Source organism: Podarcis melisellensis (assembly GCF_964234715.1).
Source record: "Podarcis melisellensis genome assembly, chromosome: 1".
NCBI classification, from domain to species: domain Eukaryota; kingdom Metazoa; phylum Chordata; class Lepidosauria; order Squamata; family Lacertidae; genus Podarcis; species Podarcis melisellensis.
Window position 1 is genome coordinate 44874308 of NC_138528.1, and position 20598 is coordinate 44894905.

The 20598-nt window shown below is 43.3% G+C and overlaps 1 protein-coding gene across 3 annotated transcripts in view; it reads right to left on the bottom strand.

The window, feature by feature from the left end:
* The window catches only part of PAPLN (papilin, proteoglycan like sulfated glycoprotein), a 56432-nt gene extending 36060 nt beyond the window's left edge, over window positions 1-20372 (bottom strand). For 2 of the 3 annotated variants that reach the window (XM_081889605.1, XM_081889603.1), the window contains exons 1-5: window positions 20050-20372; window positions 12531-12593; window positions 4023-4138; window positions 2181-2241; window positions 609-711 (exon numbers count right to left, since the gene is read on the bottom strand). In XM_081889605.1, the coding sequence (XP_081745731.1) occupies window positions 609-711; window positions 2181-2241; window positions 4023-4138; window positions 12531-12590 (340 nt within the window). In that variant the 5' untranslated portion in view covers window positions 12591-12593; window positions 20050-20372. The remainder of the gene's footprint in view (window positions 1-608; window positions 712-2180; window positions 2242-4022; window positions 4139-12530; window positions 12594-20049) is intronic. The other variant, XM_081889604.1, reaches the window with a different exon arrangement.
* Window positions 20373-20598: the final 226 nt, after the last annotated feature.

Here is a 20598-nt window from a genome sequence, read left to right on the forward strand (position 1 = left end):
TTTTATGTCAGCTCTCCTGAAGTGCATTACAGCTCCCCATAGAAAAGTATATTTTTGGACTAGACAAATGGGGATGGAATGGAAAACTTTGCAACAGGAAATGAATAGAGTTCACTTGTAACCACAGACAATGTGAATTAGCCATACTAACAACAGGGCTTTTTTTTCCAGTTGGAACTTGCCAGAACTCAGTTCTGGCACCTGTCAGCTGGGCACCATTGCCATTCTAAGAGAATGAGAGATGTGTTCATGGTGAGTTCAGGCACCTCTTTTTCCAGAAAAATAGCACTGATTAGCAACAACCAGGAGTTACCAATGCTACACTTTAAATATAATTAAAATATATTCAAGTCACCTTATGAACACACCCCAAGACCTCTCAAAATTTGGAACAAGGCCACCTACATACCATTTGTGATCAAACTGGACTTCTCCACAAATCCTGCAAAATCTATTTCAATGGACTCTAATCTGTTTTTGCAGGATGTAGCACTGAAGTACTGTCCAAGCAGAGATTTGATTCTAAAAGAAGCCATTTCACTTTTTCCGTAATTCACTATGTCAAATGAACTGAATAATCATTGAGTAAGAGTAAATCCATGGATTACCTCCATAATAAGGAAGCCACTTGTATCTCTTTCCCTGAAATTCTGTCCCATCAAACTCAGCACATTGCTCTGCTCGAAAATCTCTGGAGCCCTCAGGACAGTTCTAGGAAGGATGAGAAAGAAATCTGTTATCTGGAACAAAGTCTGGAATAGAAGAAGATAAGCATCTTGCTTGGAAGAACTGTCCTGTGTGTGGCTTTCTATATTTTCTTCAAGTCAGCCTAACTTATGGAAGGTGGTTTGGGATCCACTTATTCTATGCTTCCTCATTTTCAAAAGACTTTGGGTATCACCAGCATGCAACTGGAACCAGTGAATTAAGTGCTGGTGCATAGATACCTGGGTTCAAATTGCCACTCAGCCGTGAAGCTCATTGAGTGATCTTAGGCTAATCAGTGGGCACAATAAGTGAGGAAAACTATTCAAACCTTCCTTCCCATTCAGAGTTCAGACTTCTGCCTCTATTTTTTATGCCTTTCTTCTTACCTTGCATTATAAGAGTCTTTCAAATGCAATGTTGAATATCAAATAACTGTTGCCTTCGGGCAGAAGATATAGGACAATGAAAACACGAACCACACGCCTTCTGAATAGTTTCTATCCAAGAGCTCTGATTGCACTAAATAATGATCTCAGGGCCAGTTGCAAGAAATAGCAAGCAGGGAGTAGGAAGGAAGGAGATAGGTTTTAGGTTATGTTATGCCTTTAATAGGTTATGTTATATTCTGGATTATGTTATGTTTTATAGATTATGTCTGAATAGGATGAGAGTGTTGGAGATACGTGCAAATGTGTATGTGAACCCGGTCTTTGGGTGTTTGATTTTCGTTGTTGTGTATACTGTGTATATACGGACAATGACAATAAATTTATCTTATCTTATCTTATCTTATCTTAAAGGGAAGCCTATTAAAGATCATGGTGATCAACAGAAAATGGTATCTATTTGGTGGAGACTACATAGCACATTTCTGGGCTTGTTTATTTAATCAGATAGTACTGCTTCTTCTGCTAACTCAAAATTTCCATGCGTAGCCATTTTTCAAAGGTTTATTGAGAGTCTTTCACCTCAGTTCAACCTCTACTTCATCCCCAAAATACATAAAAAACTAAAGTCAAGGAAATACTATCCAGGGATAACAGAGTGCTTACATAATATGTTTATAAAAGAAATTACTCTATTCAGAAGCAGATGTAAATACATACGCTGTACAGTTGTGCAATAGAAAGATTTTACAAAGGTTGTTCAATATAGTATAAAATCTCATTTGTCAGGAAACTAGGGGGGGAAACGAATTGTATATATCAATGATCACATTCTTGTACTCAATGTTTGCTAATGTTAATTAGTTCTGAATAGCTGTCATGCATTAAAGGGTGAGAAGGGTGTCCTTTTACTCATCTGTTAGCCCATTTGTTTTTATGACAAAGTTAGTTCAAGGAAGTTCATTTGTAATCTTCCTTAAGACATTGAGTAGGTGTCAGATGTAACTGGCAGGGAGGGGGGGAATCTTGAAGCTCTTGAAGTAATAGGGAGAACAGCAGCATAAAAGAACTCACTGGTCAATTTACCTTAACATTGCACGAGCGATAGTTTCGGGTCGGTCCTATGCAGCTGAACCCACCATCTGCCCTGAAAGAGAAATCAACAATCTGCAATGGCTTGGGGGGAAATTATAAATGACAAAAACCTACCATCAATTCATTCTTACATTTGCTAATAAAGCGCTAGTTGGCAGTGAAGTCTTCTGCACTTCCCCTCCCCTCAGGTGGTAGGAAGTTTCAAGGTAGCCTTTTATGATATCCGTTTCCTTGTAAGGAGGCCCAGGTCAGATTACTTCTTCCAGCCCAGTTCAACTATGGTTTGTTGGAGCAAGAACAAGTGATAAACCTGAGCACCTCTGCCTTCCCCTCACATGCCCACCTTCAAAAGGTATGATAGTTGATTAAAACCAGTGTCCCAGCCAGAATTGCAAGCCAGATCAGAGAAAAATAAACAGAGACAGTAGGAAGACTCCTGGATAGCCAGTACTAGCCTTGAAGTAGCATCAGTTCTCCAAAAGCAACCACAGCTTCCCACCCAGCAACAGGCCAGTGACACGCAGGCTCCTTTTTGTTTGGTGGCATGGAAGCTGCTCATTTCCCCCTCTCTCACTACCCTTGCACTAGGCTCAGCCACCACCTTGCCGGAAGATAGATGTGAGCCGAAATCCATGCAAGCCTAGCTGCATGGGAACCATTCTACGAGCAGCTGGGAAAGCCCAACTATATGGCCCCTAGGCCAATTACATGGATCCCACGAATGTATTTGATGCACAGTTGCCCCTCCACCTATATGGCTTAGGACAGCTGCCCATAGAAAAATAACGACCATACAGCTTGGATAGTGTTTTTAGAAAGTTCCCTAAATTGTAATTAATCAGCACTGGTTGCTAGTGAGCTAGTAACTAAAGAAGGGCAGAACCCTGCTGCATATAAAACATAGGTGATCAGTTTCCAGCTGCTATAATTTCCCATCATGTGAATTCACTATACTTTGAAGTACTGTGCTTTCGGTAAGGGAGGGGCATTGCCTTCTCTGATGCCAATCCGTACTGGAAAGAGCTACAATTTAATCAGTAGATAAACCCTTCAGGCAGATAAACACTCTGGAGAAAATGCAAAATTCACAGGGCAATCTTAGACATGTTTATTTCACAGTAAGCCCACTGTGTTCAATGGAGCTGACTTTCCGATAAGTGCATTTAGGATCACAGTCTCAGAAAGTTGGTGGTATATCAAACCCACAATTAGAACAGCACTTCTAATAATTCTGCAAAGTGAGACATGGCTGTAGAAAATGTGATGGTTTTTCAAAGCAACATTGAGGCAGAGACTACGTATTTAATAGTATTCTCTGTCTGGCCAGTTTCATCCAGAACATACGTCTAAGGGTGCAGCTCTACCTGCCCTGGCAGGCTCAGGCATTTTTAGTACCACATAGATATGGCATCTAGTCTTTCTCTAGCCTTCACAAAATGACATCATGCTAACCATGTCCCAGTTGATTCTACAGCTTTTGTGAACACAGCAACAACTGAAGGGAATTTCAGTTTCGGAAAAACAATCACTGCCCAGACCCAGTCTTCTCCTTAAAGAGATTCAGTCTGCAGTCTTAATCCAATGTACCTGAGAGCAAGCCCCATTGAATTCGATAGATCTTACTTCTGAGTAGACATGATTAGAACTGTGTTGCTAGACCACTTCATGCATTTTGTGGTCTAGCCCACAAAACATATTTATCATGGCATATAAGTTTAATATTTAAGTTCCAGCTAGACTCTTTAGTGCTTTCCCTACAGGGGAGCCTACCTAACAGCTGCTCTCCCCTGTATTGGCTTCAGAAGGAGAAAGCTGGCAGGGAAAGGCTCTTACCTTATTGAGTAACAGCGTCGCTGCCGAAAACTGACGCCTCCGCCGCAGCTCCTGCTGCAGTCGCCCCATTCTCCCCAGCTCCCCCAGAAGTCAGTTTGCCTCTTTGCTTTACGAGCCTGTAAGAATAATGCAGCTGCATGTATATTTTATTGAATGAAATATGTATACTGCTTCTTCAGAGTCCCTTCCCAACTCTACAATTCTATGATCATAAAAATCTGCTTAAGTGGTAAGAGGACCAGCATTTCAAAGCCCGAGAGCTACACATCAGAGTTGTAACACTGATGAGATGAATTTTGGGTTGTGTGTAGAATGTACAAAAGTGACATTTAATTTTAGTAAACTTAATAAGCAACCTAAATCAGAATATCCTTCAACAGTCAACAGACAGTAGAGCAGGGACCAAACAACGGGAGCTCACCCCATCGCAGGGATTTAAACCGCTGACCTTCAGACCATAGCAGGTGGCACTGTGGTCTAAACCACAGAGCCTAGGGCTTGCCAATCAGAAGGTCGGCAGTTCGAATTCCTGCAATGGGGTGAGCTCCCATTGCTCAGTCCCAGCTCCTGCCCACCTAGCAGTTCGAAAGCACGTCAAAATGCAAGTAGATAAATAGGTGCAGCTCTGGCGGGAAAGTAAGCAGCATTTCCGTGCACTGCTCTGGTTTCACCAGAAGCGGCTTAGTCATGCTGGCCACATGACCCAGCTGTCTGTGGACAAATGCTGGCTCCCTTGGCCAGTAAAATGAGATGAGCGCAGGACCCCAGAGTTGTCCACGACTGGACTTAACGGTCAAGGGTCCCTTTACCTTTAAGCCCCAGTGAATTTCATGACACTTATTTCTGAGTATGAGTGCATTGGGGAGTGCAGCTAATTTGCCCTCCTTTATTCTTCAAGCAATCAGCAAAGGTGTCAGAGTTTTGTATCACGAAATTTGGTCCCAATAATTTCCAGTTCAAGAATCCCAGGTGGCAGGACTGAGTGACAGTTTTGTTTGCTACACCTTAAAGAGCCACCATCTGTCAGCATTGATAGTACTGGTCTATAATATAGATGTTTTGACTTAGTATAGGACAGTTGCTTAGCCAAAACAGGCTATATCTATCTATATACTGTAGTTACAGATAGGTAGCCGTGTTGGTCTGCCATAGTCAAAACAAAAAAAATTCCTTCCAGTAGCACCTTAAAGACCAACTAAGTTAGTTCTTGGTATGAGCTTTCGTGTGCATGCACACTTCTTCAGATACTGTAGATATAGATATGAGTCCAGTTATGAATTTCTCTTCACAAAGCCTGAAGCATATTGGTGAAGGATGCCAACACATTAACATAACTGTTAGTATGTCCTAAGGGTAGTATCAAAATGCATCTAAGCCAATTGGAATTTATAATTAAACAAGTGGGGACCTGCAACAGAAAGTTGCAATGGGGAACACAACACTGCCATGCCCTTTTCAAGGATACACCATTCCATTCCCCTAGTTTTTCATTCCTTTTCCCCACCCCACCCCAACCTTCAACAGATGTTCAGTATCATGCAATCTGGGCATGTTCAGTCACCAGAGTTTCTTTTTTCTTCTCTTCATTGTGTCACTTCTGCAAAGCTTTTAGTTATTCCCAACCCTGACACTGCCTTCCTTTTGTGCATGTAGCCATTTTGACCACATAAAGATTCACACTTGGATAATGAGTTTGCTAAGAGCACAAATACAAATGTAAATACCTCTACTGGCATTACAAGTTAAAACATTTCAAAACAATAGGATAAATTTAAAAGGGACAGGAGTGAGGCTGTCGAGGATCACAAGGTACTCAATTGTTCTGCTTCACGCTGTCTATTCCCTAGACCAGGGGTAGTCAACCTTTTTATACCTACCGCCCACTAATGCATCTTTCTTGATGGTGAAATTTCCTTCCTGCCCACCAGTGCTAGATGGAAGGAGGGTTCAGCTTGTGCCGTAGAACCCCCTACCACCCACCTAGAATCCTGAAACTAGTGGGAGGTAGGGACTAGGTTGACAACCCCTGCCCTAGAGGAATGATTAAGAACCCTTTCAGGTAATATGGAGATTTAAAAGGAAGTCACTGGGGCAGTAATGTCCTTGTCCCTATCCGCTAGGACAGGGGTCTGCAACCTTTAAGACAAAAAGAGCCACTTGGACCCGTTTCCGAAGAAAAAAACAAACTGGGAGCCGCAAAACTCGTCATTATAAAAATAACTTTTTTGTCATTTTTTAATATTATTTCTTTGTTTGACCCCTCAGAATTACTCCTCCTCATAGAAATAAACGTTAAATTAACAAGTTACCTTTTGTGTGTGTGTGTGTTCTTCACTCCCCTTCAAAGCAGTGACCAGCATACATGCCCCCTTTCAATGCAGTGACCAGCGTAAATGCCCCTTACAATGTGGTGGGCGGGCGGGTGGGAAGGTGACGTCGGGACGGTGCGTGACTAACGCACACACCGCCCCCATGCGATGTCACAGCCAGTACAGCGCCCGCCACAGTGGGGAGTGTCGGGGCGCACAATGCGCCTCCTCCCCTCGCTAGTATCCGCCCCGGAGCCGCGGCAAAGGTGTAAAAGAGCCACATGCGGCTCCGGAGCCACGGGTTGCAGACCCCTGCGCTAGGAGGAAACTCATTTGGCTTTCTCTTGGAGCCGTGGGTTGCAGGTCCAATATCTTGCTCAACACCTGTTTGTGGAGTCTGCTGTGCAAAGGGAAGTCCAAAAGAATATGGCCCAATGAATCTGGTACTCCCTGATTACAGGCACACAGACGGGTTTGGTAAGGAATTTGCAAGTATGTACCTGTGGTCGCTGCGGAGGGGTGGGGAAAAAGAAAACAAAAAAGGCATCCCTTTCTTGCTAAGAGTATCTATGACGGTTCACCGCAAAGTACAGGAAGATTAAACATCTACAAACCATCCAGCAGAGCATAGAGTTTAATTTTGCATCTTAAATGTTTGAATTTGACCGAAGTTCATACAGGGCTTATGTTGTTAATTTCGTGACTTCTTGGTCCATTTTCTGATTAGATGCCAGATCTTGTTTAAATATGAACTGTTCCAGGTTGAAAAAAACATGACTCTACCAGCATTTGCTGATGGCCCCAGTAAGTTTCTCTCTGAGTTTCCAGTTTAAGCTCCAAATAAAAAAAGATACGGCTGCTGGAACACTCTGAATTAGTGTGCTGAGAAACAGATCTTCACAGGGCAATACTGGTTTCAGACACATTGTGTTTTATAGATTATATGCTTAGATCTTAGACTATTACCACAATCAGGGCTGGCCTGCATCATTTTCACACCAAAAGAAAAAAGATCAGGTGGTAAATGCACACTTATCAGAACTCATGTCTTTTGCTTCTTTTTTCTTTCGATGACACACAAAGATAAAGGAGGAAAAATGGCATCCCTTTGAGCAGGCTAGGCCTAAGACATTCTGCTGCCTGAGGCAAATAATAAGAGGATGCCACTGTCCCATTGCACATACAGAAGCTGACTGGGCTTGACAGCTGATTCCAGGGCTGCTTTTCCCATTCGCAAACAGAGACTATTTCCTCAGGTGATGGGGTGCTGAATTTGCCTCTTGTAGATCCTGGTTTGTTTGCCTTCCTGATCTGGTGACCTCTTGTGGGGCTATCCAGAGTGCCCACCCAATCCTTCAGCCTGAAGGGGGTTCTTCCTCAGAGAGAGGCATTCTGGGTCAGATGGCCCAGGAGAGTGTGCAGCACTGCCACATTAAAATAAATCAAACCACAATTTTCAAAGTACCGGTAACTTTAAACGACGTTTAAAAGAGAACTTCTAACTACTGAAGAAAAGCGATGGTCATCTAGGCAATCTGCTGAGCCTCTTTACTTATAATTCTGTGCTCTGAGGAAAAGCCCTCTTCCTCAAGAGTCAGGCGGCAAAATCACCAGCACCGCCACTGCATTAGCTGCAGTCTTAAAAAAAAATAAGCAAGGCAGGGAGTGGAAGAGTGGTAGTGGGCAAAAGAGGGAGAGGGACAACAGTGGCAGAACTATCAACTTTTTGCCTCATTCCCCCCACTCTGTGCAACAAGGCAGTGTGCAGCCCACCCACTGGTTCTGTGTCAAAGTACTCTTGCTGCCCACTTGGTATGAAAAGTTAGACCACCTTGTTCTAGAGCCAAGGCACCAAATATGGGTGCCCTCTGGATGTTATTAGGCTCCAGTTCCCATCAGACCCAGCCAGTATGGCAAATGGGCAGGGATGATGGGAGTTGTGGTCCAGCAACATCTGGAGGGCGCCATGTTGGCTACCCCTGCTCCAGAGGATAGCAACCAGAAATCACCAAGAACCTGCTGAATTAACTGCTGAACTTTTATTCAAAAGTCTGTCCAAGCGTACTGGAAATTAATACCAAGTCACCTAATTTACTCCTAATTTCTTCCATAGTTCTGCCTCGTATTTTACTTGTTCCCCTCATTGGACTGCACTACAGATACAAATGCATTTAGAAGGTGATCTTTTGAGTTTTATGGAGAAGGAGGTGTTTAATAGAATTTCATATGGCAGCCTTGAAAAACCCTTCTCAGAAAGTTAGTGATGCTACAATTAGTATCACTACAGCTTAACAAACCAAGTAATCCAATTACTAGGCTTGACTTTGCTCTGGTACAAACTGTGCTGCTGGCAAATAATCCCAAGATTATGAGCAATAATGAAGATATTGTTACACCGACCCGTCTTCTCAATCCACTTTTCACACTCACTGTGGCGACATGTTCTTGGGCACAGAATATGTCCAGATTTGGTGCCCTTTGCAGGGAGATCACTGGAGGCTTATTGGCATTGTGTGTGTGTGTGTGTGTTTATCTCTCAAAGAAGTCCAGGGCGTCAAACAACAAGGGGGAAAACAATAAAAGCTTATTTAAAACAATTCTAATGCAGATGCAGACTAGGAAATATATAAACTTAAAAGCTTGTTGGAAGAGGAAGGTCTTCAGCAGGCACCAAAACATCAACAGAGACAGCACCTGTCTAATATTCAAGGAGAGGGAATTCTAATGCATGACTGCCATAACACTAAAGGCTCAAACCCTACATTGTGTGGAAGAGACTTTCTGATAAGATGGTATCTGCAAGAGGCTCTTGCTTGCAGAGTGAGGTAAACAAGGCATGAGATGAACTTTCAGGTATCTTCGTCCCAAGCTGCAGAGGGCTTTATAAACCAAAACCAGCACCTTGAACTTAGACTGGTAGCCAAATGACAGCCAGTGCAATTCTTTCAAGGCTCAAGTAACAAGTTGGCAATGATCCAGCACCAGTGAGCAGCTGAGCCACCACATTTTGCATCAGCTGCATGCAGACAGACCAAACTCAAGGGCAGTCCCACATAGAACACAGTGCAGTAATTCAACCTGGAGGTTACTTAAAAATATACCTAGGACCAGTTCTCCTGTATCAGATCAGATGCTTAAAGGTAAAGGGACCCCTGAACATTAGGTCCAGTCGTGACCGACTCTGGGGTTGCGGCGCTCATCTTGCTTTATTGGCCAAGGGAGCTGGTGTACAGCTTCTGCGTCATGTGGCCAGCATGACTAAGCTGCTTCTGGCGAACCAGAGCAGTGCACGGAAATGCCATTTACCTTCCCGCCGGGGAAGGTAACTTTGAGGTGCTTTTGAACTGCTAGGTTGGCAGGAGCAGGAACCGAGCAACAGGAGCGCACCCCGTCGTGGGGATTCGAACCGCCGACCTTCTGATTGGCAAGTCCTAGACTCTGTGGTTTAACCCACAGTGCCACCCGTGTCAGATCAGATGTTTACAGAGCCCAAACTCAGCTCTTTGTCTGTTTTTATTTTATTCACAGATACCTAGATAACAACTTCCCCATGGGGGACAATATATATGTTGTATACAGTCACTGACTCACACTTGCACACATGAAAAGGTTAACCTGAGCTCAGGTTGCCAGTGGGTGTGGCTTAGCATGCTCTACCCCTTTTCCTTCTCTTCATGCTTCTTGGAACAAGCAAGGAGCCATGTGGCTATGGCTCCCAACTACTGTACAAGAAAAACTAAGTGAATTCAATCTTTCCCAAAGGGAGGTGTTAAAGCCTGGATCTTTGCTAGTCTGATTACATTTTCTTTTTTGTTTCTTTGTAAGGAAATGACGTTATTTTCTTTATAAAACATTTGGAATTTTTTTTTTCCATTTTTGTTTTACTGCCAACGGATAGACACTTGTCTGATGTAACTTCTGGAAACTCTGTGAATAAAACATAAACTTATTTGAAATGCTAAGTATCTGTGATTTATTCTAACCTAAGAATTTTTTTTATTCAAAGAATAACCTAAGAACATTTATTCAAAGGTGGGTGGTGGCAGATGTAAATCTAACCAAGTTTTAATGTGCTTGGAGATCACAATTATGTTCAGAAGAAAGAGTAAGAATCTCAGTGCAGATATTTCAGGTATTTCCTAATCATTCAGAAGGAAAGCTAATGAGAACAAAAGGAAGGTGTTTGGCAACTTTGTCAGGGCTACGAAAGCAGTCTTCAGTAGTGCCCTGACCATTTACCCTCTCCTGTCCAATTCCAGTCTTATGCAATATGAAAGGTTGTTTGGAACAGTGAAGACTTAGTACAGGAAAATAGTACTAGGAAAACAAACAAACAAATGCTAATAACCCTTTTAGAATATTTTTGAGACTGTGCAAAGAGGCATGCCAGATGCTCACTAACACAACATATCCAATCTTTATATCAAGAGAGATGCAGGTGGGATACAAGCTCATCTATTGCAATATTAAAATAGAGTCAACATGTGTGTCCTGTGCAGGGAAGGCTCAAAGCACTTAGCCCATGAAGGAATAAATCATTTCTTGTAATCATTTCTGTAACTCCTGATTCATTGCCTCAGTGAGACAGCTTGTTTGTAAAAAGCTTTCAAGGTGAAATGGGATAAGTATCTTTAATATGCATAATAACTCCACAGTTATCAAGGAAATGCACTTGTACAAAACAGGAACCTCCTGGGCAAGGGAAGATAAATAAAATACTGACAGCAGAAGATGAAACAGAAGATGAAACAGGAATACAAAGTAGCATACTAAATAGCAGTGTATTAATCTTCAAATGTCAGATGCAGAATAGTCAATACCTAAAAAGTAAAGGTAATCTAAGCTGATAAATGTTGGCGCTGCAATGCACTCAAATATAAATATACAATAAACATGTTTTTAAAAAAAACTGTAATTCTTCTGCCAACAGCTATGGCAGAAATAAGAGCCAGTACTGCATCAGTTTTTGCCCTGGTTCCCATCCAGAAACCAGGGAGTCTAGATTATGCTAATTGGATGTCTTTGAAGCAAACTCTGGTGCCATAGTACAATGCATGTACTATGCATTGATGCAGAATTTGGTATTTATTCTGGGAAAAAGGTAAAGAGCAATTGGCTTTCGGGTGGTGGTGGGACATCTAATTCTCTCTGTGTGTGTTTTAAGAAAGAGCATTCAATCAGTCCCCCACCAGCAGTCTGAAATTGCCCAACCCCAACAGCTCAGTTAGAACTAATGAGGCCAAAAAACAGTCATAAGAAAACCCCTCCCTGCGCGCGTCTGTCAGGAACCGGACCCTAGCCTGCACCCTGCTTTGGCAAATGGGGATGAGGGCTGTGCCAGGGGGTGGAGCCAACGGTGGGCTTCCCTCAGATCTGCCCCTTGCCCATTATATGGGTTGGGGTATGGGGAGCCTGACACCAGGTCCTGCAAGGTGATACATATAATTGGTCATGTTGCAGAGTTAAGTACTTTAGCATCACACTTATTCAAATTAGAGAGTTTTAAGACCACCATGCTTAACCTGGGCTGTATCATGTCCAACATTTCTTAAAAACCTAAAAAAGTAGGGCATGAAGAAGGAATGATTTTTGAAGCTATCAAAATACATTTTGTGTATAGATGATAGTATATCTATGGGACCACAGTCTCTACTCAGAAATACATTACATTCTACTTTCTTTGACATTAGTGATGGACCTCCCACCAACTTACAATGGGCAGGTTCCAGCACATTGTTGACTCTTTTAATTCCCACTCACTGATCTGAAACTATTACAATTTCTAGAACAATTATGATTGTTTAAACTAGTAAGATTAAAATTAGCCCTGTTGGATCAGACCAAAAGTCTAAATAGGAACAGCTTCCTGTTTTCCACATTGGTCAACCAGATGCCTATGGGAAGCCCACAAGAAGTCCACACAGACAATAGCTGTCCCCCATTATTCTTCCCAAGCATCTTGTATTCAGGGAGGTATGCTCCTTCTGATTGTGGAGACAGCATATAGCCATAATGACCAGTAGATGTTGGTAGCATTATTCTCTTTTAATCTGTAGATAATTTGCAATTTTTCATCTGCCAACAAAGTTGCTTAAATGGCATTCACATGCTGATCTTCCTAGCATGGTTTATTACTTTTGCTCCATCACCTGACTCGAGCTCCAGAACCAGCCACTCACAAGGACATCTGAATACTTACCGCCAACATGGAAGAAGGCATCACTGTTAGTATAAGCAGTAGGAACGCAAATGTCATCATGTCCTGTGGAGGCGAAAACAGAGTTATTCATCACAGAAGACCAAATTTGTGTTAGCTAAATGGTTTTGTTTTGTTTTGTTTTGTTTTAACCAGTGTCGGCTCTAAATTACTGGAGGAGAAGGGACAGAAAGTCCCTAGCAGGACCTCATCAATGTCAACAAATATTCTTCATCTGTATTCTTCCTTTGAGGTCAGTATGCATGGCTACCAAGGAGAGGGCAAGACAAACTGAGGTTGTTGCCAGGAATGCCTCACCTGGCCAACAATAGCCTCCTGGCAGCAGAGTAACTGCCGCTTACCAGGAAGGGATGACAAGGGTGGTGCTGTATAGACATACTAGCGGAGCAAATCTAGTGCTCCTGCTCCTGTTTCTGCTCACATGCTTGAAAAACTCAGGTGAACAACCAAGGACAGTAAGGAGGAGGAACAGCAGATAGACTGAGGGGCTCCAGTGCGGCCCTCACTAGGGTATAGGCCTTGGCACATGCCCTGGTTTTTACCTCACATTTCAATAAAATATTTTCAGAGCATCTTGCAACATGTAATTATAACAGCAAAAACACTCTTCAAGCCAGCTCCTCGAGAACCACCTAAAGTTAGTGTAAAAATCATTAAAGGCATGCGGAGGGAGAGAAAACCATTTTACCAAGCAACCAAAGGTCATCAAGTGGACACCAGGCAAACTGATAAGGGGAGAAAGTTGCATAGCTGAAACACCACCAAAAAGGCTCTTTTCTCATAAGAGACCATTTTTTAAAAGAAAAACAGCATAATAATCATTTACTTTATTTAATACTTTGAGATCTCTCCTTTCCTCTAAGGCGCTCAAGTGTAAATATTTCCTCTTCTTCTCCTCCATTTTAACCCTGTGAGATCAGTTAGGCTGAGAATGAGCAACCTGAACCCTGGTCTCCCAGGTCGTGGTATACCTCAAGGAGCGTCTCCACCCCCATCGTTCTGCCTGGACACTGAGGTCCAGCTCCGAGGGCCTTCTGGTGGTTCCCTCACTGCGAGATGTGAGGTTACAGGGAACCAAGCAGAGGGCCTTCTCGGTGGTGGCACCCGCCCTGTGGAACGCCCCCCCATCAGATGTCAAGGAGATAAACAACTATCTGACTTTTAGAAGACATCTGAAGGGAAGTCTTTAATGTTTGATGTTTTATTCTGTTTTTAATCTGTTGGGAGCTGCCCAGAGTGGCTGGGGAAACCCAGCCAAATGGGCGGGGTGTAAATAAATTATTATTATTATTATTATTATTATTATTATTATTATTATTATTACAACACCCTAGCCACCACACCACACTGGCTCTTACAGAGTGGCATCTGTCCAAGTCATGCTCAGAACAAGCACATTGAAATCAATGGATGTGATTTACTTAGGTTCGTTGATTTAAGTGGGTCTGCTGTGAATATGACTTACTCAGATACAACTCAAATAAGAACAGCAGTATGGAATTATCACACCACAAATAACAAATGGGATCATTGCAATGCTTGGACTTCCCTTTCTTGGGAAAATGTAGCAAAATCAACAACATCATAAATTACAAATCCATTTAGGAAATCTACATGTCTGAGAGGTGCAAAAAGATGACACGAGGGGAAAAGATAGATTGGAACTGCCTGTTTGTTACCTCTTGGCAGACCAGGACATTTAATTGCTGAAAGAGATGTTAGAGATAAACAGATCACTGAGCAGAAGAGAGATCTGTATTTAAAATACACTGTGCTGGAACAGCAGGCCACGGTCCAGTAGCCGCTGCTGCACTGAAGCGCCACAGGTAAGCGCTGCTCAGTGCGCAGAGGAGGCGAGGCAAGTGGCACGTGGAGTGCCGCCTTATCTCTGGAGCTCTGGTGCAGCAGTGGCCACTGGACTGGGGCCTGCACCACTGGGAGCCATGGGTAAGAGCTGAGTGTAGGATGGGGACCAAAGGTGGGCAAATTATTCCAGGAGGAGCACAACGTGCCCCTCACCAAAGGTACTACCCCTTCTCTAGCATCCCACGACAATTGTAATAAAAATATATTCCCCATATTCACATGAAGCTATACTAAGTTGGTCCACTTCCCCATCTAGCTCAGTATTGTTGACAATGACTGACAGTGGTTTCCCAGGGTTTCAGATCTGGGCCTGTCTCAGTCCTCAGGACTTTCACCAGGCAAAACATGTGGCTGTAGCATGGAGTTACAACCCTTCTCCCTATGTCAACTCTGAACTGTGAAGAAACAGTGATTCATGAAGGTGCCAAGGTAGCGAGGATGTAGGCTGAAACATCCTGGAATTCTTTGTGAAGCCAGGTGCTTGTCTCTCAAGATAACAGGCCAGAGGAAATTCTAGATCTTGGTTACAACACATTTCGGAAAACCCTGTCTTTAATTAATGAAGAGAAGAGTATCTCAACATGACGATATGCTTTGAGTTTATAATCTATTTATGTTAATATCAGCCTCCTTAGCAATGGTGCCTTAATGCTGAATGTTAAGGCTTCAAGTAAGCAGAGATGTCAGATAGTATTTTTAAAATGTCATCAAGACTGCAACTCCTGGGGCAGGACAGCTATCAAGCCAGGAATTAAAGTGTACAGAGAGCTGAAAACTAGGTCTTCCCTGATGCAGCATCTGTCTCTGGGATATTGTCAGAGTCACTCCCCAGTTGGGAGATTTCACAGCTGCTGCAAAACGTCCTTGGCTATTTGGCACTAAGTCACCTCTTGCATCTGGACAGAGGTGCATGTGAATAGGGCGGTGGTGGTGGTAATAGAGGAAATAATCTAATTTTCTCATGCTGCACTATAGCGCAGCAGATCATTATATAACATTTTATAATCCACAAAGCATGAACTGTGGCAGTGGATCAATGCATAAATATTGTTCTCTGTCACTTAATTTTCACATGGTAAAGAAGTGCTATAACCCATTTCTGCTGAGACCCTGTGGTTGTAAAATACTTGGGTGAATAAGGACATTTTTGTTTTTGTTTACACAATTCTGTAAGGAATTGTGTGCACTCGTGGTGTTTATTATTTATTAATGAAAATTATGTATTGGACCCAAATAGCCTGCACAGAATAGCTCCTTCCTATCCATCTTTCTACTGCAGCCTCTTGCACACATACACACACTTCTCTGAACAGCTGCTCCCGGAGATCAGGTGATCCTCCAAAACAGGATACAAGACAGTGCCAAGGATGGAGGTCAGTAAGAACAACCATCAACCTCTGACCCTGGAAGCTGGACCAATATCCACTCATGTACATGGCGCTTGGATCCTGGCTTCCTTTGGCACTTCTTCCATAATTCCACATTAGCTACTCAATAAGGCCCTGGAGGGATAAATATCTCCCCCCCACACACACACAAAACAGAAGGGTTGGCCCTGCTTCTCAACTATTTTGGATTTTCAGATATAGTAAGGAGATTCCAAGCAAAGCATATTTCTAATATGTGTGGTGGATTTCATACCAGTAGTTAGAGCAAGGGGAGAGAACCTTTTTTGGCTTCCTGTGGGTAAATTCTGACACTCTCAAAAACCCTTGTGTGGGATTTCACCTAGCTGTCAGGTGCCTGGGAACCACAGCACAAGGGGCATTCCTAGCCCTACGCTTTCAAAAGTGGTGAGCATAGGCCTGACAAAGCATTTCTTTCTCCACTCCACACCAGCTGATTAGGGAGTGAGGAGGAAGGCTGTATTTTGCAACTGTAAAAGGAACGTGAAGTGTCAGACCTAGGACCAGGCTCCAAATCTTCACTCAGTCGAGATGCTCAGTGGATGATCTTGGGCCACTCAATGTCTCTCAGCATAGCCTACTTCACAGGTAAAATTGGGGAAGGGGGAGAGAACCATGTTCACAGCATTTAGCTCTGTGGAGCAAGGGTAGGATATATGTACACATAAGCAAGTGTTTCACAGAAGAACATCAGCCTATAAGATTATGTTATATTATGTTATGTTAGCTTGTAGTGAGGAAAAGAAGTACTTCAGTCTGTATACTTGCAAGTCCAGACACTATTCCACCAGCCATTAACACAAACAGTTTCAGGGGTGTGTGCATGTGTGTGATCTCTCTTGGCACTGCAGCACATGAAAGGAAGCACGTGAGGGACTGGCTGTGCGATCAGAACAAAATAACTGTGTTGTTGGAAATAAAACCTGTTTTTCCCTGCAAGTAATAATTACTGTCTTTTCACCACAGCATTAACAAAACTGGGATTCATTTCTCTTTGGAATTCATGCAGAAAGAAACAAACAAGCAGTGGCAGTATTCTTCCATACAAGGTAATTTTTCTCTGCACGGAGAATGTGTTTCTTTGAACAAGTTAGCAGACATAAACGTAAATGGGTGTGTTCACATACAATAATAGCTGTGAAGTTAAAGCTTCTGTGTATATCTTCCTATATACATAAAAAGTGAGGTTGTTATCACACAGCCTCCATTGGGAGGATTTGAAGTGCCTCATCACAATCCTGGATTTGCACAAAGTCAGGGTAGGGTAAGGGAGCTAAAAGTGAAGGCAGGTTGCACAACAGTAGCCGTGGCATGCAAGCAAGAAGGGGAAGGCACGGGGGGGGGGGGAGTGGTGTTCCTTCTTACCATATCCATCAATTGAGTTGTAGCTAACAGATCTGTTCTTAAGACTCTATCCACCTTGAAAGGTATATCAGCATAGGGTGTGTGCACAAAGGGGGCTACACAATAGGAGAGAGAGAGAGTAGTATAGAAATGGGGTGATCTGTGTGCAAGGCAGAGTTGAGAAAAGTAACAAGGTATGTGCAGGGAAAATGGGAGTGAAGGTGAAAATGGGGGTACAAAGGCGGAGTAGGAGGCATGGGCATGGCATTGCAAATGAAAGCAGGGGCATGAAAGGGTCTGAAGAAAATGAGGGGGTGGTGGCTTTATAACTGGGCAGAAGCTGAAAAAAGTCCTTAGTACAGTAGTTGCAGTGTGTGGGAGGGAAAATGCAAGAGATTACCAGGGGGGTAGTCTGTGCAAGGGGAGGGCTTTCACAAAAGGAGGGGAAGCAGGAAGCATGGGTATGGGGGAGAAGGTGGAAACAAGGGTGCAAAGTGGGGCTGCAGAATAGAAGAGAGAAGAGGTTTCAGAAATGGGATTCAGAAGACAATGATGGAGCTCCCCGGGGGCCGACATTTGTGCGCCCCCCCTGCAACTCCCAAGCCTACAGCGAGCGGGGGGGGGGGGAGAGAGAGCTGCAGCAGCTACTTCACCACTTGCCACTTTGCCGCTCATTGGGCTTGGGGGAGTCGTGGGCAGGGGGGGTGCACAAATGTCACCCCCCTTCAGGATGACACCCAGGGTGGACTGCACCCCCTGACCCCCCTTCCTGCACCCCGTCAGAAGGTGAAAAGGGAGCTTAGTAGTTGCATGGGGTGGGAAGGGGAAGCGCTAGGGAGTTAATATGGGGGGAATGGCAGGGGGATTGGTACATGCTCTCCTTTCATGATATTCCTTTAATGTAGAACTATTTGATGTTCAAACACTTGTAGCACAAGTGAATGATCAGGATCATGGCAGCTTGCTCCGTCCCTACCATCCACATACTGTACCGGATATTAGATTTCCCTGGAAGCCTGTGTATGCAGACCCCAACTGATTTATGCTCCAACCTCAGAAACTATTCACTCCATTTTGTGGTGTATAGATTGTACTGGCTGGGACCTACAGGCATGCACCCCCCCCACACACACATGCAAGCCCCTATGGAAACTTGATGTGCAACACAGGGACATCAAGGGTGTGGCAAGTCAATGCTGTACTGTACTAACTTCATCTCTGTGTATTGGAGTGAACATGCAGTTACCTTTGTTCACTTGAAGAATGGCAAATGTCTCCACAGATGTCAGGCACCTGATTGACAAGGGTCTAGCTGCAAGGGGGTGCACTGTCTCTGGCCAATGCTCTTTCTGCATGACATGTGGCAAAAGGGACTGCATGAGAATAAGCATCTGCTGATATGATGAGGCCAGAGCATGGAACTTAACTGCTGATGACATTAGTAGGGCACATGGACATGAGCATAAAGAGAGAACATCGTCTATGAGGAAGTGGAACCAAGTAAAGGGGGTAGAAGTAGCTTAAGTTGTTGCTTAAGGTCTAAAAATAATTGTAGTCACAGGACATGGTTACTGAACATTGGGGAACTAATGAATTAGGATGCATACATTATTACTACTATATTGCTTTGTTTGATATCTGTTCCAGCGTGACTGGCATCACCTCAACAATCACAACCCCCTCCCCCAGCCACCCAAAAATATATACAGTTTTTTGAGCTGGAGATGCCACAGAATAAACATGGGATCTTTCTCGCGTTGAGTGCATGCTCTGAAAGCCTTAGGATGATCCCTCCCTGAAGAAGCTCCCACTAACACTAACCCAGCACTGCCTCTTCATGCTGGAGAAAAGCTACACCTGTTGAATTTCTACCTCTCTCTGGCAGCTGTTAAATAAACGGAACCATTTTCTAATAGTCAGATTTATTGCACTCTGATTAATTCCCTGGAATTTTTGATCCGCTCTTAAAAGGAGGCTGTCCCTACAAGTCTTTTGCTTTTTATGTGGAGAAAACCGCATAAGAAATGCCTTGATCCTGCAAACCTTTCCCCACACAAAGTATTTTTTATATATATAAAAAAAAGACAAAGAAAGAAATTCCCATGAAATCCTGCCTACAGGATCAAGCAAGTATTTGAAACAGCTCCAGAAAATCTGTGGAATTGTTCACACAACCATTTTAGCATGTAGCAACATGATTGTTTAATCAGCCCATGCCAGCCACCACGGTTTGTGCCAGTTGTATAATGCCACCCACTGCTGTCCACCTTGTGCTGAGCTTAGCTTATTTCACCATTGGCACTGAAGCATAACTGCACATTTTCATGGGAGTGCAGTCTGGCTCACAGACAGCCACTGTTGCTTTTTGAAGCAGCCAAGCATATACACAGAAGTGATAGTTAAACAGAGGCATGTGTAGAAACCAATGGATTTTGTGGTACCATAGTTCCAAAACTTGGAACTTACTTTCTGACATATAAATAAAAGCACCCTTATCACCTTTCCTGCACACGCAGGATCTGTTAAATGTATACACTGCCTTCTCAGCTCGAAACTGAGAAGATTATCCAAAGGCAGACAATCCAAGTATATATGAAGCTCAAATTCTACCTGCCTCCCACATGGGAATGTCATATTAGCTATTTGATAATATTTGAATTACTGAAGCTATGGGTGGATTAACATTAATTTAATACGTGAGGCTGCTTTCTTACTGCCAGGAAATCTGATGTTTATAATAACAAGGCTCACATTAAGTCATTTCTTCCCTGTCACTTTTACAAAACTTTTTATTATTCCGATAAAAAAGCCCCAAACCCAGACACTATGTGGACAACGAGAGGCACAAAGAGCCAGACAGTCAGTAATCCAAAAGGAAGACTTACCTGTGGCTGTGCTTGTCTGCTCACAGATGACTGCAAGAGGCAGCAATGCTATCTTAGATCACCACCACTCAAGTCCTCAGTCTTCCAGCTCAATCAGTGGCTCTTTAACACCACCTCTCTCCTCTAGCTTCTGTTTGGTTACTAATCCTTTACTGCACAGGAAAAGGGGAGTTGGGTTTCATTTAACCCCTTCCGCTGCAAAAGTTCCTCCACAGCTTTCCTGTTTTGCTTTCAGAAGCTGAAGTTGTAACCATGCACACATGGAAGGGACAGGCTTTGAATGATCTCCAGCTCTTTAACCTGAGTGTCTTTGAACAAAAACAACAACAACACGCAATCTGTCTTTGGCTGCACAAGTCATTTCCAGGGCGGGGCCTTTCTCAGCTAAGTTTTTATTTTAGCCACAGGCAGCACATCAAAAGACAAGAAAGAGAGATTATTGGAACGGTCTATAATTGCAGCTGTTGTTTCTCATTTCCATTAAAGTCCTGGAGTTTAAACAGTGAGATTTTGCAAATCGCATTTCCTTTGCAACCTGAAAACAGGCCT